The sequence below is a fragment of the Salminus brasiliensis genome, chromosome 21 (genome assembly GCF_030463535.1).
Source record: "Salminus brasiliensis chromosome 21, fSalBra1.hap2, whole genome shotgun sequence".
In the NCBI taxonomy this organism is placed as follows: Eukaryota; Metazoa; Chordata; class Actinopteri; order Characiformes; family Bryconidae; genus Salminus; species Salminus brasiliensis.
The window spans coordinates 3,016,219-3,031,492 of record NC_132898.1 but is presented as its reverse complement, the minus strand read 5'-3'; the positions used below and the strand labels follow the sequence as shown (position 1 = coordinate 3,031,492).

The 15,274-nt window shown below is 42.9% G+C and overlaps 1 protein-coding gene across 2 annotated transcripts in view; it reads right to left on the bottom strand.

Moving 5' to 3' along the window:
* The window catches only part of asic1b (acid-sensing (proton-gated) ion channel 1b), a 235,381-nt gene that overhangs the window by 68,588 nt on the left and 151,519 nt on the right, over window positions 1-15,274 (bottom strand). Inside the window, exon 1 of one of the 2 annotated variants that reach the window (XM_072665743.1) lies at window positions 3,092-3,754. The exons of the other annotated variant lie outside the window; for it this stretch is intronic. Coding sequence (XP_072521844.1) covers window positions 3,092-3,754 — 663 coding nt within the window. Of the gene's footprint in view, window positions 1-3,091; window positions 3,755-15,274 lie in introns of those variants that run through there. 2 annotated transcript variants of the gene reach the window in all.

Sequence of the window (15,274 nt, the reverse complement as noted above, 5' to 3'; positions counted from 1 at the left end):
GTTAATTAAATGGTGCAGATCTAGCTTTGATCAAAGGGCGAAGGACAGTATGCAACGATGAGATCCAGAGCTGGACTCTGGGATTTGGAAAGTGTTAGTATTATAAGGCAGGTGATGCTACAAATGGGCCTTTGAGCAATGCCAAAGAAGAACCCTCACATTGGCAGGGAACCTTTCTATCAGGCATATATTGTAAGCCACAGATGTGCAAATGCACACATACAGCTTGTCTAGTCCCTGTATAGACATACTGCCAATAGAATAGGACTCTCTGGAGCAGATAAACATCATGACCCTATTGGCTCCATGCTGCCTTATAATAGAGGGTAGTAGAGGGGTATAAAGCCCCCAGCATTGAGCTGTGGAGCAGTTGAAGAACGATGCTCCATCTAATACTTTTGGTTTGAGCTGGGGAGTTGGGGGTGAGACTGGGTGGTGATCATCCATCCAACCTCATATCGTCCATTCTGACCTCACTAACGCTCTTGTTACTAATTCAATCAAAATCCTCACAGCAGTGTTCCTCCAAAATCTAGCAGACAGCCTTCTTCCCTGGACAGTAGAGACTAGAGTCATCCAACAAAAGCAGGATCAACTCTTTTATTTTAAATATTCAAAAAAAAGAGCAGACGTCCCAATACTTTTGTCCATACACTATAGCGATAACCCTGAGCCTGCACTCGGAAAGCAATTTCAATTGACCTGCTTTTGCCCTGCGAATCACACTCCACATTAGTTGCCTTTTCATTTCTCCACTTTAAACACCAGCTGGCCAAAGTGAACGTCTATTGGGCTGGTGCTTTCACAGGGCACCCAGGAGGGCAAAACACGAGCCGATCATCGGACAGTGAAAACCGAGCCGTGTCTAATGGAGGCTGCGGATGTGGACGCTGCTCGCAGCTTCTCCAATTCTGCCCCGGGACAGAAACCCAAGCCGGCCGTCTGCTTGGCACTGGTCTGGCCCTCTTATCGATTCCAACCTGGAGTTTTGTTAAATATCCCACCGGCGATCAATAGCTGCTCACTTGCGCCATCAACTGCCAGCAAAACTCATAATGCGCTTAGCATCCCTGTGCACCAGTAATGAGGTAAAGAGTGCTGTAGTCCGCCGCTCGTTGTTGCTTGTACTGCTCTGCTGATGCCGATAACATGATTAGCATAGATAAATACACATCATTGATCGGCTAAGTAAGCGGATAGAGCAGCAAGGTGATACAGAATGAGGCTTTTTGGCAGGGGCTACACCGCTATAGGCAGATTATAGAACCTGGGCAGCGTATCAAGAGCCGGGCCTGTGTTTACCCATTATCTGAATGACCTTTTTAAGCAAGTAAACCACACACCTCGGAGGATGTAAAGGCATTATTAGCATGCAACTGGCTGGGTCAGAGTTTTTTTAAAGCCAGAATACACTTACCTGCCACTCTTTATAAAGCACAAAGCAATTCTTCAATCAACACAAACACTGTCACGCTCTCATCCACGCAGTGAGGCACTTAATTGGAAACTCAGCAGGGGTTGCACAGGAGGGAATACGTAGGCAGAAAGTGTTCAAACCGGAATCTTGAGATCCTGAACAATAGAGGACGTCTATTTGGCAGCTACACCATTCACCGTTTAGCAGTGTGCTGGGAGCTTGGCCATCCATACATTTGATAATGGACAGCTACACTATATGTCCAATGTTTGTGGACACCTCTTCTAATGCATGCATTCATCTGTTGATGCACACACACACACACACACACACACACACACATATACAGCTAGTCTAGTCCCTGTGAAGAGTATACCCAATAGAATAGGATACACTGGAGGAGACGAACATGAACCCATGATGCCTAATGTCAGGTGTGGGCTGAAGGGGCATAAAGCCCCCAGTGGAAGAACTGTGTTCAATGGAATGACGGTGGAGCTCCTTCTTTTATACTTTTAGGATTTCTGAGTGTCGGGGGTGGGTGGGTATGTCCTCCAACATCCTGTCCTTACTAATCAACCTTACTCACAATCAAATCCTCACAGCAAGGCATCCGAATCTAATAGAGAACCTTACTCCCTGGACATCAGAACCAGTTACTCCAAAAAAGCAGGATCAACTCTTTTTAAAACCCTTGCTTTGGGAGAAAACACAGGTGTCCCAATACTTTTGTAGGTAGGTAGAATCAGCTAGGCTCCCTGATTGGAATTTCACTGGCAGAACTGAAAGCCTTAAGTAAGAAACAAGGAATGAGCAGGTGTCCCAATACTTTTGTCCATATAGTTTCTGAGGCAAAATACAGATTGTGCTTGTCAATATAGCTTCAAAGGGCCTAAATGAGCGAGTAATGCAGGTCATTTTTCGTACAGTCTTATTCTTACGTTCTAGATATTAGAACCTTTTTTACTTTTACACTACTCAGCTATTCTTAAAAAATAAATATTTTCATTATTTTCATTTTCAGTTGCATTATGTTGGTGCTGTCAACCCTGGTAATTATTCAAGTGTCCCAATACTTTTGTCCCCATAGTGGGTGTGCATTTATATGCATGGAAACAAAGCAAGTCGGTGAACGGAGAGGATATACAGTAGCGACAAAGGCTGGGAAATGCTCAGTACCATAAAATACCAGAATTTCTTCATTTCTCCACCCTGAAGAATAAACTGGACTGAAAACAGCCCGGGGGGAAAAACAGGCCTCTTGTGGTGTGTAATTGCAAGCTGTTAATATCTGGCCCTTTGCAAAAGCAACAATAATTATTGTGATTGCCAGTTATTTTAAAGAACTCTCACGAATGACTTTGCAATTACAAATGCTCTCGAGATCTACGAGGAGACAGATTGCCATCAGCCGCAAGAGCCGCACCATATGATTATCAATCACAGCCGACCCAGTTTTAATTGCCTGAGTGTTGGTCCTCCAGGACCAACACTCAACACAGAATGAATGACTATTTAGTTCCTATTAGCTGATTTGACACTCCGTTCACTTTGTCAGGCAACCGAAGTCCATTCGAGCCTATCCAGCTCCAGACACCGGTCACCTCTCCTAAAGACACCGAGCTGGGCTTTACTGGAGCGTCCCCCCCTTTGACTCTGCAGACATTCGCCTACCTCTCTCCAGTGCTCGGGACCACATTCCTTCCCAGCAAAGACGCACTCCAGCAGCATGTCCTCCATCCGGTGCCGTGTCCGGTTGAAGAACTCGGCCAGGCTGAACCGGGCCCCCTGCCGATCAGGCTCTGGGGCAAGGGGGATCCCAGGGGCCATGTTGTCCTCATAACCCAGGAGCGGACCCATGAAGAGAAGGTCACTGTAACTGAGCTGGGACCGGCGGAAGGTGTTGTAGTTGCACAGGGTGATGGCCGGGAAGGTCATGTTGTTGGCATTGCGCTCATCCAGCATGGTGATGTGGTCATACTGAAGGTAGTAGACGACGCGATCCCCCACCTGGAGCAGGAACAGGGAGAGGGCCATCAAGAAGCACAAAGCCCAGAGACCCTGACGTATCCCAAACTTCTTGTCCTCCACGAAGATGTGGTTGGCACCATGGAGGGAACAACCGCCGAAGAAGGTTGCCAGGTCAATGTCGGGCTGCTCTTCCTCCTCTGCCTCTTCGTAAACATCCAGATCTTCTCGCTCCTCCTTGTAGGATCCCGGTTCACCCTCGCCTGTCCGCACCACTCGCTTGTAGTGGTCGTCGAAGCTGTCCTTGTACGTCCCTCCGGCAGGGTCATCGTCTGTTGTAAAGGAGATGGTGCACGTAATTCGCACCATGGCTGAGAGGTTAGACAGGGATTGTCCAAATTCTGGGAATCTGGGCTTCGGTCAGGATGGGTGAGGCTCACCAGGGCTTCAGGATAGAGCTTCAGGATCAGGAGCTTCAGTCCACAGCTTGGTTTTGTAGAACCTATTACCTAACGCGCAAAGCAGTCACTGACGATTGTTCTACAAGAAGCGACGGATCATCAGAAAAGCGATCATCAACCATCTTACTGACAAGGTCCAGGCGACCAGACGCTTGCTGGAGCGACGACCCAGAGCTCAGAAGGTCATGCTGCTACCAATGCAGCAAAAAGAGCAACAAGAAGGCAACATCCCGCTGACCTCATCTCCTGTCGGTCGGACTTGAAGGTATAGGCAAAGACGAACTGCGCAAGGGACGCAAGAGCACCTACTTCTAGGGTCTGCAGCCTTAAATATGTCCCTCTTTCCACATCAGAGCATCTGAGGAGAATCTGCGAGGCTGAAATGAGTGGCTCCTGCCCCTGCACACCCACATTCAGAAGGGGAAGAGATTCTGCTACATTATACTCCCATTGCGCCCTGCCACTGCTTCGCTCAGAGCATGATGTCAGCACCTGATCATCTTTCTTTTCCCACCAGGGTGTGCAGATGGCTGCACTCGAAACATCTCAGTGGTTTGGAGGCACTTGGTAATAGTGAAACTACTCACGCATAAATATTAGGTCATGATTATACAGGACCTCCTTTTGAGGGCAATTTGCCGAATCCTTCACACTCACTAAACTAGGATACACACAGTAACAGAGTGCAGTACAGAACTTTGTGAAGCAGTAAGCTTGAATGTTGGAGGCGGTTCTGTGGAAATGATGTAGGACAATGCTAAGCTAAGCCGACTCCCAGCAGGCACCAGACATCAATTCGACGTCGGAAAGACAGCGGACTATCACGTCAGTATCACGACATAAAATCCTGACGCTGTAGAGATGTTGAATTTCCAAGACCAAAATCACACATCCATCAAAAACCCAACATTGGGTTGACATCAAGCTCCAACATTAGACAGACAGCAAAACATGGTTACTTAGCACTGACGTCAAACGTCCGACGCTGGCCGTCCGCAAACAAATTTCCTACATCAGAACAAAGTCAGGCGAGTCTTGCTCGAGTTGCAGGGCGATCCCGTCCTCCTGACCGTTTGGTGTAAGGTGGTCAGGATAGCTGTCTTATCGCTCTCCTGTCTTAACGTTCAGATAAAATCAGAAGTTTAATATCATCAGGTTTCGGGTCTTGGCTCATGCAAATTATGACGTGGACATGGTGAGTAACCAATAGCTGAACCCCCTGACCAGCATCAAACAGGAAGCACCTTGCTGTCCCGGTCATTTAACCACATTATGAGGTCATGTGACATCTTTGTTTGTTTTACGAAGAAATTTCTGTACACCTGTAAATTTGCATGATGGGAAATAATCTCAAAAGGAATCTAGTTGCAATCATGCAAATAGGGACCCTGCAAGATTCTCAATCCTTGCAAAATCTTCAAGTCTTCCAGTGTATGGTTAGCATAACATTGTCAGAATTTTACGCTGTGTGGACGTTAACAGTATGAAGTTTAGCAGACGTTGGGTTTGGGTCACCATACCTTATAACTAAATGCTGCTCTTCTAAAACATTAGACATGGCAGATAACGACGTTATCGATGTCGGTGGCCAGCTGGGCTTCTATACCTCTAATATACCACTGTTTTTTTGGGGGTTTTTTTTTGGTTTATGGCAATGGTGCAACATCTGAATGAGCACTGACACACAGTTGGACTGCAAACCTGAAAGCAATGTGTGGGATTAAAGCAGGTGCAAAATCCTGATTAGGCATTGCTATTTTGGGGCCTATCTGTCAGCACTTCCGCAGTGTGTCGTATGCTGTTTGTGGAACTTATCTCTAAGCCATTCCCATGTTCTGATGTTCTTAAAATGTTTTACTGGCACTTTATGAGAGAAGCTGCTGTAGATCAGTAAGCAAACAGCACCATGAACATCCTGAAAAATCCTAATTTTTTTAACTTGATGGAGGTAATCTAACTAAACTCAACTAAGGAAACGTCTTTATTTATTATTTAAAAAATGGAAAAAATTACAAATGTAATTTTCCTGTGAGGAAAACGTCTTATTTAAACCTCAGACGTTTAGTCTGGTCTGATCTTGATGGTTGAAGTGAGTGATGAAGAAGATCATGGCCATCACCATCACGGCCAGATCCAGAGAGCTCGCTGAGGCCTTCAAAAAGAAGGCTGTAGATGCAGAGGAGTCTAGGAAGGGGTTAAGAAGATCAATCTCAGACCAGTTAGAAATCAGACACTGTTCCATTGCCCACTGAATCATTTATAAGTGGAACAGCTGACCAACATGGCCAGATCAGGACGTTCTAGCAAGTTCAGCCCAACAGCAGAACAGAACCTCAAGATGAGGAAATAAGTTTCCAACAATCCTAAAAGGTCATCAAGGTAGCAGATGAAGTCAAAGCACAGCATCTACCATCAGGAAGATGGTCAGACTGGTCTTCCTCTGTGCACCATCAGGCCCCTGCAACTGATCTAGAACACAGCAGGTCGGGTCGGGTCGTCTTCCTAAATTCAGCCATGTCACTCCACTGCTGCGTTCTCTCTTCACTGGCTTCCTGTAGCTGCTGCCCAGGTCATCAGATTCAAAATCTTGATGTTGGTCTACAAAGCCAAGACTGGACCAGCCAGCCCCTCTGTACTTGATGGCGATGGTCAAAAGCCGATCCCCACCAAGTGCCCTTCCAGCTTCAAGTACGGCTCGGCTCGACCCGCCATCCTTTAAGATCCACGGAAGACGAGCGTCCAGACTTTTTTCTGTCCTGCACCGAAGTGGTGGAACGAACTTCCCCTGTGTGTCCGAACAGCAGAGTCCAACACTCGCTGTCCTCAAACCCAGACTGAAGACCCTCCTCTTCTGAGAGTGCTCAGGCGAAGAGAAGAGTTTAGTAGAGTCTAAGATTAGAGGATCTTTGAATTACTAGTCTATTTAAACTAGCTGAGGTTTTTCTTGAGTAAATAGTGAAGCACTTTTGTAAGTCGCTCTGGAGAAGAGCTTCTGCTAAATGCCTTAAATATAAATATAGAAACCGCTTACTGTCTAAACCAGGGCAAGACTGAATTTGCTGGTTGCTGGAGAAGACCTAGACAAAGGCCAGGACAGATTCGGACAGATGACTGTTGAGTTTAGGCCTGATGTTTGTTTAGTTTGACAGCGACGGTTTTCCCTTTGTGTACTACACTCTATCTGAGGCCAACATTCATGTTCATAAGAAGACATTCCATATGCGAACATCCTTCTGTTTTACATCTGTCTCCTTGCCTAAGGTTATTTTCATAAACTCCAGTTAATCAGAGGCAGAATCATAAATACTTTTTTGATCCCAGGATGGAAATTACAGTTGTTACAGCTGCAATCATTCACGTAAGAATAAACACACTATAAAATAAATAAGAGAAAAATAAATAAATAAATAAATAAATTGGGAAACCTGAAATGTAAATATATACCGCTGAGGTCCTGTAGTTCCGACATAATCTCCCTTGAATCAACATTTCCTTGAGCAGTCAGTCAGTCCAGGGCTGAAAGGTTCTTTCTCTCAGCATATAGAGGAGGGCGAAAGATCTAACTATTGATTTCGGCCAAATCAGATAAGTCCGAGGCTTATTTTCAGGACAGGCAGCGCAGGGGAAGGAAACTGTAGCTTCCCTCAAAGCACACAACCGTGCCATTAGCAATTCAACACTCTCTCACCATGGACGAGACCCAGCGCGCACAGCTGCAGTGTTCCCTGGCCTCTATGAACAGCTCATTGACAGGGCCCATTTTCACCACAATTTGAGCTGTCTGCTGGACAATCTGACTAAATATAGTCTTCTAACTGAAGGTTGACGGTCTTAGACATGCAATTCTGATTAAAGACGAGATTACCGGTGTCTTTGTAAGGTCCTCACAAACAGAAAAGGCTAAAGCAGTCAAGCACATCGACAGTGCCTCCGTAAATACAGTGTTTTGTCGCAGTCACATCTTCATTTTTGCCGCTTTTCACTTTTTCTGGCAGTTGCTGTACCATTTCTTGAAGAGCCTCATGAGCCACATTAGACAGTGTGGTCAACCATGGGGTCTGATTGTCTGATTAGACATATTCATAGTGCAATCCAATACTTGGATGGGATGCATTGGGAAGTTAAGGATCTAATGTCCTGACCTCACTAACGCTCTTGTGGCTGAATGCAGTCAAATCCTCAATCCTCAAGCAATGCTCCACAATCTAGTCCAAAGCCTTCCCTGGGCAGTACCAACATAAGAAGGGAAAACGCTTTCTGACCTTGATTTTCGGAAGAAATGGGCAATGAACGTGCAGGTGTCCCAATACTTTTGTCATTTTAGTGTATCTAGGTAGAATCAGCTAAGCTTGCTGTCTCGTTAATTGGGACTTCACCGGTAGAACTGAAGGCCTATCTGCAGCAAACGCCAATGCTAATAGGGAGTGACAGAAGAACCAACCAGTCAGTTCTGAAGTGAAGGCCTGTCTCTAAATTTGAGCTGCTTTTTAAACACAGCAGTAAAGAATGTTTATTTCCTAAACCCAGAAGGTTGTTTCATTGCAGGCCCAAGATGTAAGCCATTATAAGTAATGTAGCCATTATAAGAGCTCCCAAACTACCAATATGACTATAAATAATACAACTTTACTGGAATAGCATTTTTCTCATGAAAAACACCTCATTCCACTTTCTCTTTTCTCATTCCACTGCTCAATTCCAACTCTTTTTCAGAGTAATGGAAAAACCTTACGAGCCAAGGCCGTTCCATGACCTTTCAAGACTTTTCAAAGCTCTCAGGACTGAAAGCAAAACCGTGAGAAAACGACTCCTTTGTACCAAACCAAAAACGAAGGACTCAGCATGTTGCACAACCTTCACAACACACAGCATCTACAGAATGTCCTGCAGAACCTCTGGAACTGTTCTTTGATACGAACCCTAAAACACAACAACCCCTATGCAAGACCTCTTTACTTTCATAACTACTGTACATAACATACATAAGTTTCACAGGCCCTAAAATAGAGCCCTGTGGGACTCCACAAGACATGCCAAACCAAACAGTTACCAAATATCAATCATATTAGTTTCTGCATTCAAATTAATGAGTGAATAATAAACCTTATATCAAGTTAAATCACAACAACGGCACAAAGGTAACCACGGCTGGGTAAATACACCACTCACTGTAGGCACCGCACTGCAGCCACCAGATGGCATCAAAGCTCTGCACATGGAAGTCGGGCCGTGAAGCTTCCCCCACAAATGCACCACAGTGACAACCCAGCATCTCCTTGATGTCCTGGAACTTAAGTACGTTTACATATTTTCATGCTCAATTCATTTCAATAATGTAAATCCCCTCCAGTCATTTGATCTGTCACCTCCTGCTAAACATGAACCGCTACGAGAAAAAAGAAGCCCAGTTCTTACTCAGCGGCTCGCTCGGATGCGTCTCGCTGATCCAATAAAGGTTAGAATATATTTCTTAGCATTTGCCGTTGGCTAATTAGTCCACATTAACATGCTGATCAGTCAGGCACCGAAGTGTGAGATGGGGAGAAGACAAAGAGGCACAAAGCCACCAGCATCAACCTGCTCAGGCTGGAACTGGAACAGGCCCTGCTTATGTGAAATGTAGATTAAACTGTAAATAATAAATAAGATTACTAACTAGTGTCGCATTTACAATCCATAAACATCTTTACATCTGAGATATGAAAAAAAAATAGACAGAGTGATGGCCACTTTATCAGAAACACTTACTATACTTTAGCGTATAGACTGTAACTGACTGAACTACTGACCTATATACCCAGAATCCATAAAAGCCTTCAGAAATGTTTGTTTATTGAGATTTCTGCTGGTAAGTTATTACTGAGTGGTGTGTTTACATCACAGATTAGTATTTTATTATTTTAGTCACCCTGATGATGCATAACCAACTCACAGACAGAGCCATCCAGCCTAAAGTACAGCCACCACCCGGCAGGGTTAGCTTTACATATTGCAAACAAACATTAAATGTGCTGTGTGCTATTAGGGGTGGGCAATACGACAATATCTATCATCATCTATTATATAAATGAAAAAAATAAAGTGAAAAATATATAAAACTATATTTTAATATTAAACTTATAATATAATAACATATAATATACAATAAAATATCATATGAAATGTATAATATAATAATAATAATACATTATATTAAATAATACATTTATTTGTGTGTATATATAAATATAAATAATAATCTCTTTCATACGTAAACTTAATTTATTAAAAGTTTATAGATTTATAGATTCATTTGAGGCTCTGAAATTGCTATTACTTATTCGTCTGCAACTGTGTAAACACCTAATAGTAGGTACCAAGTCGCACATCAATACAGTAAGTTTAAGAAGTTCCCTAGCTGAGATATCTGACTTTCAAATGACATTAAATGTTAATAATGTCATTTGATAGATAGAATTAAATATAAATAATACATGTTGACTTATTTATTGTTTATGATTGTTTCTATATTCAGCATAATGAGTCATTTAAATATGTCCCTAATGAAATGATGAATATTCGAATTTGGAGAATACATTAAGAAATATGTATAATAATAATAATAATAATAAATGTTTTTCTAACATTCATAACTTAGTTTAAAAATCTGTATTTTAAGAGATGTTTGGCTGTTTTTGCTGGACTGTTCCTCCTGAAACCTTGATGCGATACAAACGGCAGCTGTTCTTCTCAAATGATGTAAAAGAAGGAGCGATTTTTCTCCAAACAACAACAACAACAACAACAACAACAACAACAACAACAGCAGCAACATCCCAATGGAACCAGCACTGCGTAGCTGAGCCACTAGGGGGCAGTGTGTGTGTTCCACTGATGTTAATGGCTGATCTTGGAGCGGGTGTTCCAGCTGAAGTGCGAGGAGATGGTCAGGAGAGCCTCCTCCGTTTTCACTCAAGTCCCTCTCTCCAGCTCCGCCGACAACTATGATAGACCCGTCGTTACCATGGAGACCCACCAGCTGAGGGAAGATGTACATGGGCACAGACACGTAGTCTCACACAGACACACACACACAGAGACACACAGTCTCACAAAGTGATCCGTTACTTCAGAAATAAAACCCAAAGCGGGGCTTGCGCTGCTGAGCTCCTCACTGCGATCTGAGGTAACATGAGACCCTCGCTGGCTGAGGGCCAGAGCGAGAGCGAGAGAGAGAGAGAGACAGAGAGAGAGGGCGGGCGGGTGAGGCTGGCCTTGGGCAACAAAGCAGATATTCAAACACGGGCCGAGACTAAAATAGCAGATTCAAACAAACACGAAGCCGCAGCCAGGAGCTGGCGAGGGGCAGCTGGAGAAGATGTCTAATAGCAGTGGCCTGTGCAGATCGAGAGCGCGAAGACCGGCAGGCTGGATACGACGGGCAGCCGAGAGGAACGGGCCCGAGCCGGACACGAGGCGATATCACTACGCGGGGCAGAGCGGCGTGGGCCAGGGAGATGAGATGAGATGTTTTGGTCCAATGGCACGTTCCTAATCTCGATCAGTGTGTGTGGAGATGACTGCCACTCCACACCTGCCTCACTCTCAGGTAAAGAAGAGCAATTATTTAGTGAGGGAAGAGCGAGAGAGAGGGCAAGAGAGAGAGAGTAAGAGAGAGAGAGAGCGAGAGGTATTATCTCTCATTGCCACAATGCTCCTATGGCCACCCAAGGATCCTATAATCAATGCAACCAATTCAGTTGTACCAATTCAGAGGTGTCACGATTAACCGATTAAACGATTAAACGATTAATCGGGATCCGAAATTTGTATTTATTGATTACAATACATTTTTTTCAATAAATCAGCAGTGATCAGACAGGCAGAATGCACGATGATCTGTCAAGAATAATCGATTAATTAGAGGTGTCACGATTAAATGATTAATCGATTAATCGATTAAACGATTAATCGGGATCAGAAATCTGTATTTATTGATTACAATTCACTTCCCAATAAATCAGCAGTGATCAGACAGGCAGAATGCACGATGATGTGTCATGAATAATCAATTCATTAGAGGTGTCACAAGTAATTGATTAATCGATTAAACGATTAATCGGGATCAGAAATCTTTATTAATTGATTACAATTCACTTCCCAATAAATCAGCAGTGATCAGACAGGCATGATGGTGCATATTCACTGCCTGGCGTAACAAATCTAGTCAGAAATATCAGCCAGTGATATCTCACATGACACCGGCTGGGTCTCCCAAAAGCATCGTAGCACAAATGGTCGAGCGAGCATCACACGGAACGCTCTCTCTACCGGTTAAGATGATGTCAGTATTATGAAGTTTTTGGGAAACTGAGTCACGATCAGATGATCACGTAATGACATCACAGGATAACGGTGCTTCTATATATATATATATATATATATATATATATATATATATATATATATATATATATATATATATATGTTCAGCCATAACATTAACACCACCTGCCTAGTACTGAGTAGGTCTCCCTCAGATTGCCACGGCATTCAAGGCATGTACTCCGAAAGACCTCTGGAGCACTTTTAGTAGGGGCTGACCACTGTCTTGGAGATGTTCTGACTCTCATCAGTCATCTAGAACCTCACAGTTTGTTTTATGTCGAAGTGTCTCAGGTTCTTACGCTTGTCCATTTTTCCTGCTTCAGCACCTCCATCACCTTCAACAACTGACTGTTCACTTAATAGGAGCTGCAGATGAAGATCATCAATGTCAATCAAACTTCCCCTTCACCTGTTTTATATATATATATATTATATATTATATATCATATATTGTCGCACTGCTCCAGGGGCCTGGGCATGTGGGTTCAATCCTCGCTCTGGTCACTGTCTGATAAGTTGCTCTGTGTGTTTCCTCCAGGTGCACAAGGTTCCCTCCTGCCTCCCAAAAATACACATGGTAGGTAAATTGGCCGTGCAACAATTGCCCCTAGATATGAGTGTGAGAGTGACTGGCTGTGTGTGGTACCCTGCAATGGACTGGCGGGTATTCCTGTCCAGGGTTATTCCTGCCCTGCGGCCAATGATTCCAAGTAGGCTCTGGACCTACCGTGACCCTGAGCAGGAAGAAGCGGGTAAGAAGATGGACAGTGATATTTATCCTCACTGTCACACAAAAATGTTGTTTTTGTTTAAATTTCTCATATAATCTGAATCTAGCAGCTGTTTTTCATAGCATGTCAAAAGTTTATGATGAATGGACCAATAGAAATGCTCCAAAATCACTTGGAATATATATACTTATATTTATATATGATGGATACAAAGAAAACAAACTATATAAAAAAAGTACTTATATTTATATATAAAATATATATATATATATATATATATATATATATATGTACTTATATTTATAAATATAAGTATATATAAATATATACTTATATTTATATATGAGGAATATAAAAACCTATATATGTATATAATGATATACAATATATACTTAGAAATAATGGATATAAGTTTGTTTTTAAATATATAATAATAAAATACATTTTACATAGACATATACATGTAGTATATCTATATATCTATAGATATATTTTACATGTCACACTAAAACTATAGATTATATAAATAATGTATGTTGTATATGAGCATATATATATATTACATGTAAGGTTGATAAATAATAATAATAATAATAATAATAATAAATATAAATAAAGTATGTTGTATATATGAACACATATGTGTGTGTATATATATATATATATATATATATATATATATACACACACATATCAATATAATATATATATGTATATATATATATTTTACATGTAACACTGAAGCTGTAGATGATATAAATAATGTATGCTGTTTATGAACATATGTTTATTTATATGTATTTAAACATCCCATCTTTTATTTCCTCAAAACATAAAGATAATCTACACAAATCAGAGAGTGTAATTTCCGCACTCAGTGCATTTCCCCATTCCCCAGCTGCAAAACACTATAGCAAACATTTACGGGGAAAAGTCTTTCCAACCACACACCAGCATTTAGTGTCAGCGCGAGTCACCAGTCTAATCTCAGCGCACAAATTACGGTATGAATCAACGTGGCTGCGAGAACATACGGTGCCATTTAAGCAGTCAGGCATGACAGCGCGCTGGAGGCCGGGGGAAAAAATACCGTTGCATTTGCATGTTCCTTCATTAGGGCCCATCGCCAAGCTAATGGTAGGTTCCTCTGCAGAGCCACAGGACAATATCTGACACAATGCAGGAGGTTCCAAGTTAAAACCTGGCGCTGCTTTCTAGAAGCAGTCGTGGAGAAGGCCGGCGTCTGGGTGCTTGGCTGTAGCAGCTGCTGGACTGGCAGCAGATCAGAACTTGTCAGGATGTGTCAGATTAGTTCTGCTGTATACTGGAGGGTTCGCCCCGCTGTGAGCTGCGTACTGGGTTTCAAACCTTAAAACGCCGTCTAGACAAACTCCAATCTGGACTCCAACCTAGTAATACCACTAAGACTGCTCCAATTATTACGATTATTAATGATACCTGTTTAATTACAGACACTGGACTGGAAGTTCTACTTCTTCATGATCTTAGAGTGGCTTTGGACACCAGACAGGCTGGTGGGAACTGGGCTAGACTCTCAGGAACAGTCCTAAATGATTCAGCTGCTGCCTTCAAGACAGGAATTAACTTTGCTGAAACAGGAAATAATGCTTCTGAGAGTGTCAGTGATCTGTGGTGTCCCCCAGGGTTCAATACTTGGGCCACTCTTATTTAATTTCGACATGCTTCCTCTTGGCCAAATGCTACAAGACTACGGGATATCTCATCACAGCTATGCAGAAAACACTCACATTTATTTGGACCCCCCCTCTCCCAACAACTGCAGTCCCCTTGACTCACTTCGTAAGAGCCTTGAGCACCTCTCTAACCGGACGGGACTTAAGTTCTGCAGTTCTGCAGTTAAAAACAACAATAAGAGGCTCCTGGATCTGGATTTGAGAGCCCTCCAGCGGAACCAATACATCATCAACACCTCAACACTCACTTTACATAAAGTAAACTGACAAAAGTATTGGGACGACTGTTCGTTCATAGTTTCTTAGTAGAAAACAACCAACAGTATCCCAGGGCAAATGAACACATACACTCACTTTTGAATCAAATGGACAAAAGTATTGGGACACTTTCTTCCTAAATCAAGGACGAGATGATTCTGCCTTTGTTGGAGTAACTGTCTCTACTGTCAGGGGAGACATACCAAAAGTCATTCCAGAAAACACAATTGGGGGGGTTGGGGGGGGATTGGGGGGGGGGGGGGGTTATACACCTCTTCTAGCCCACGGCAATAGGTTCATTAGGTCTATCTGCTCCGGAGAGTTCTATCTATTCTATTGTCAGCACTTCTCTTCTAC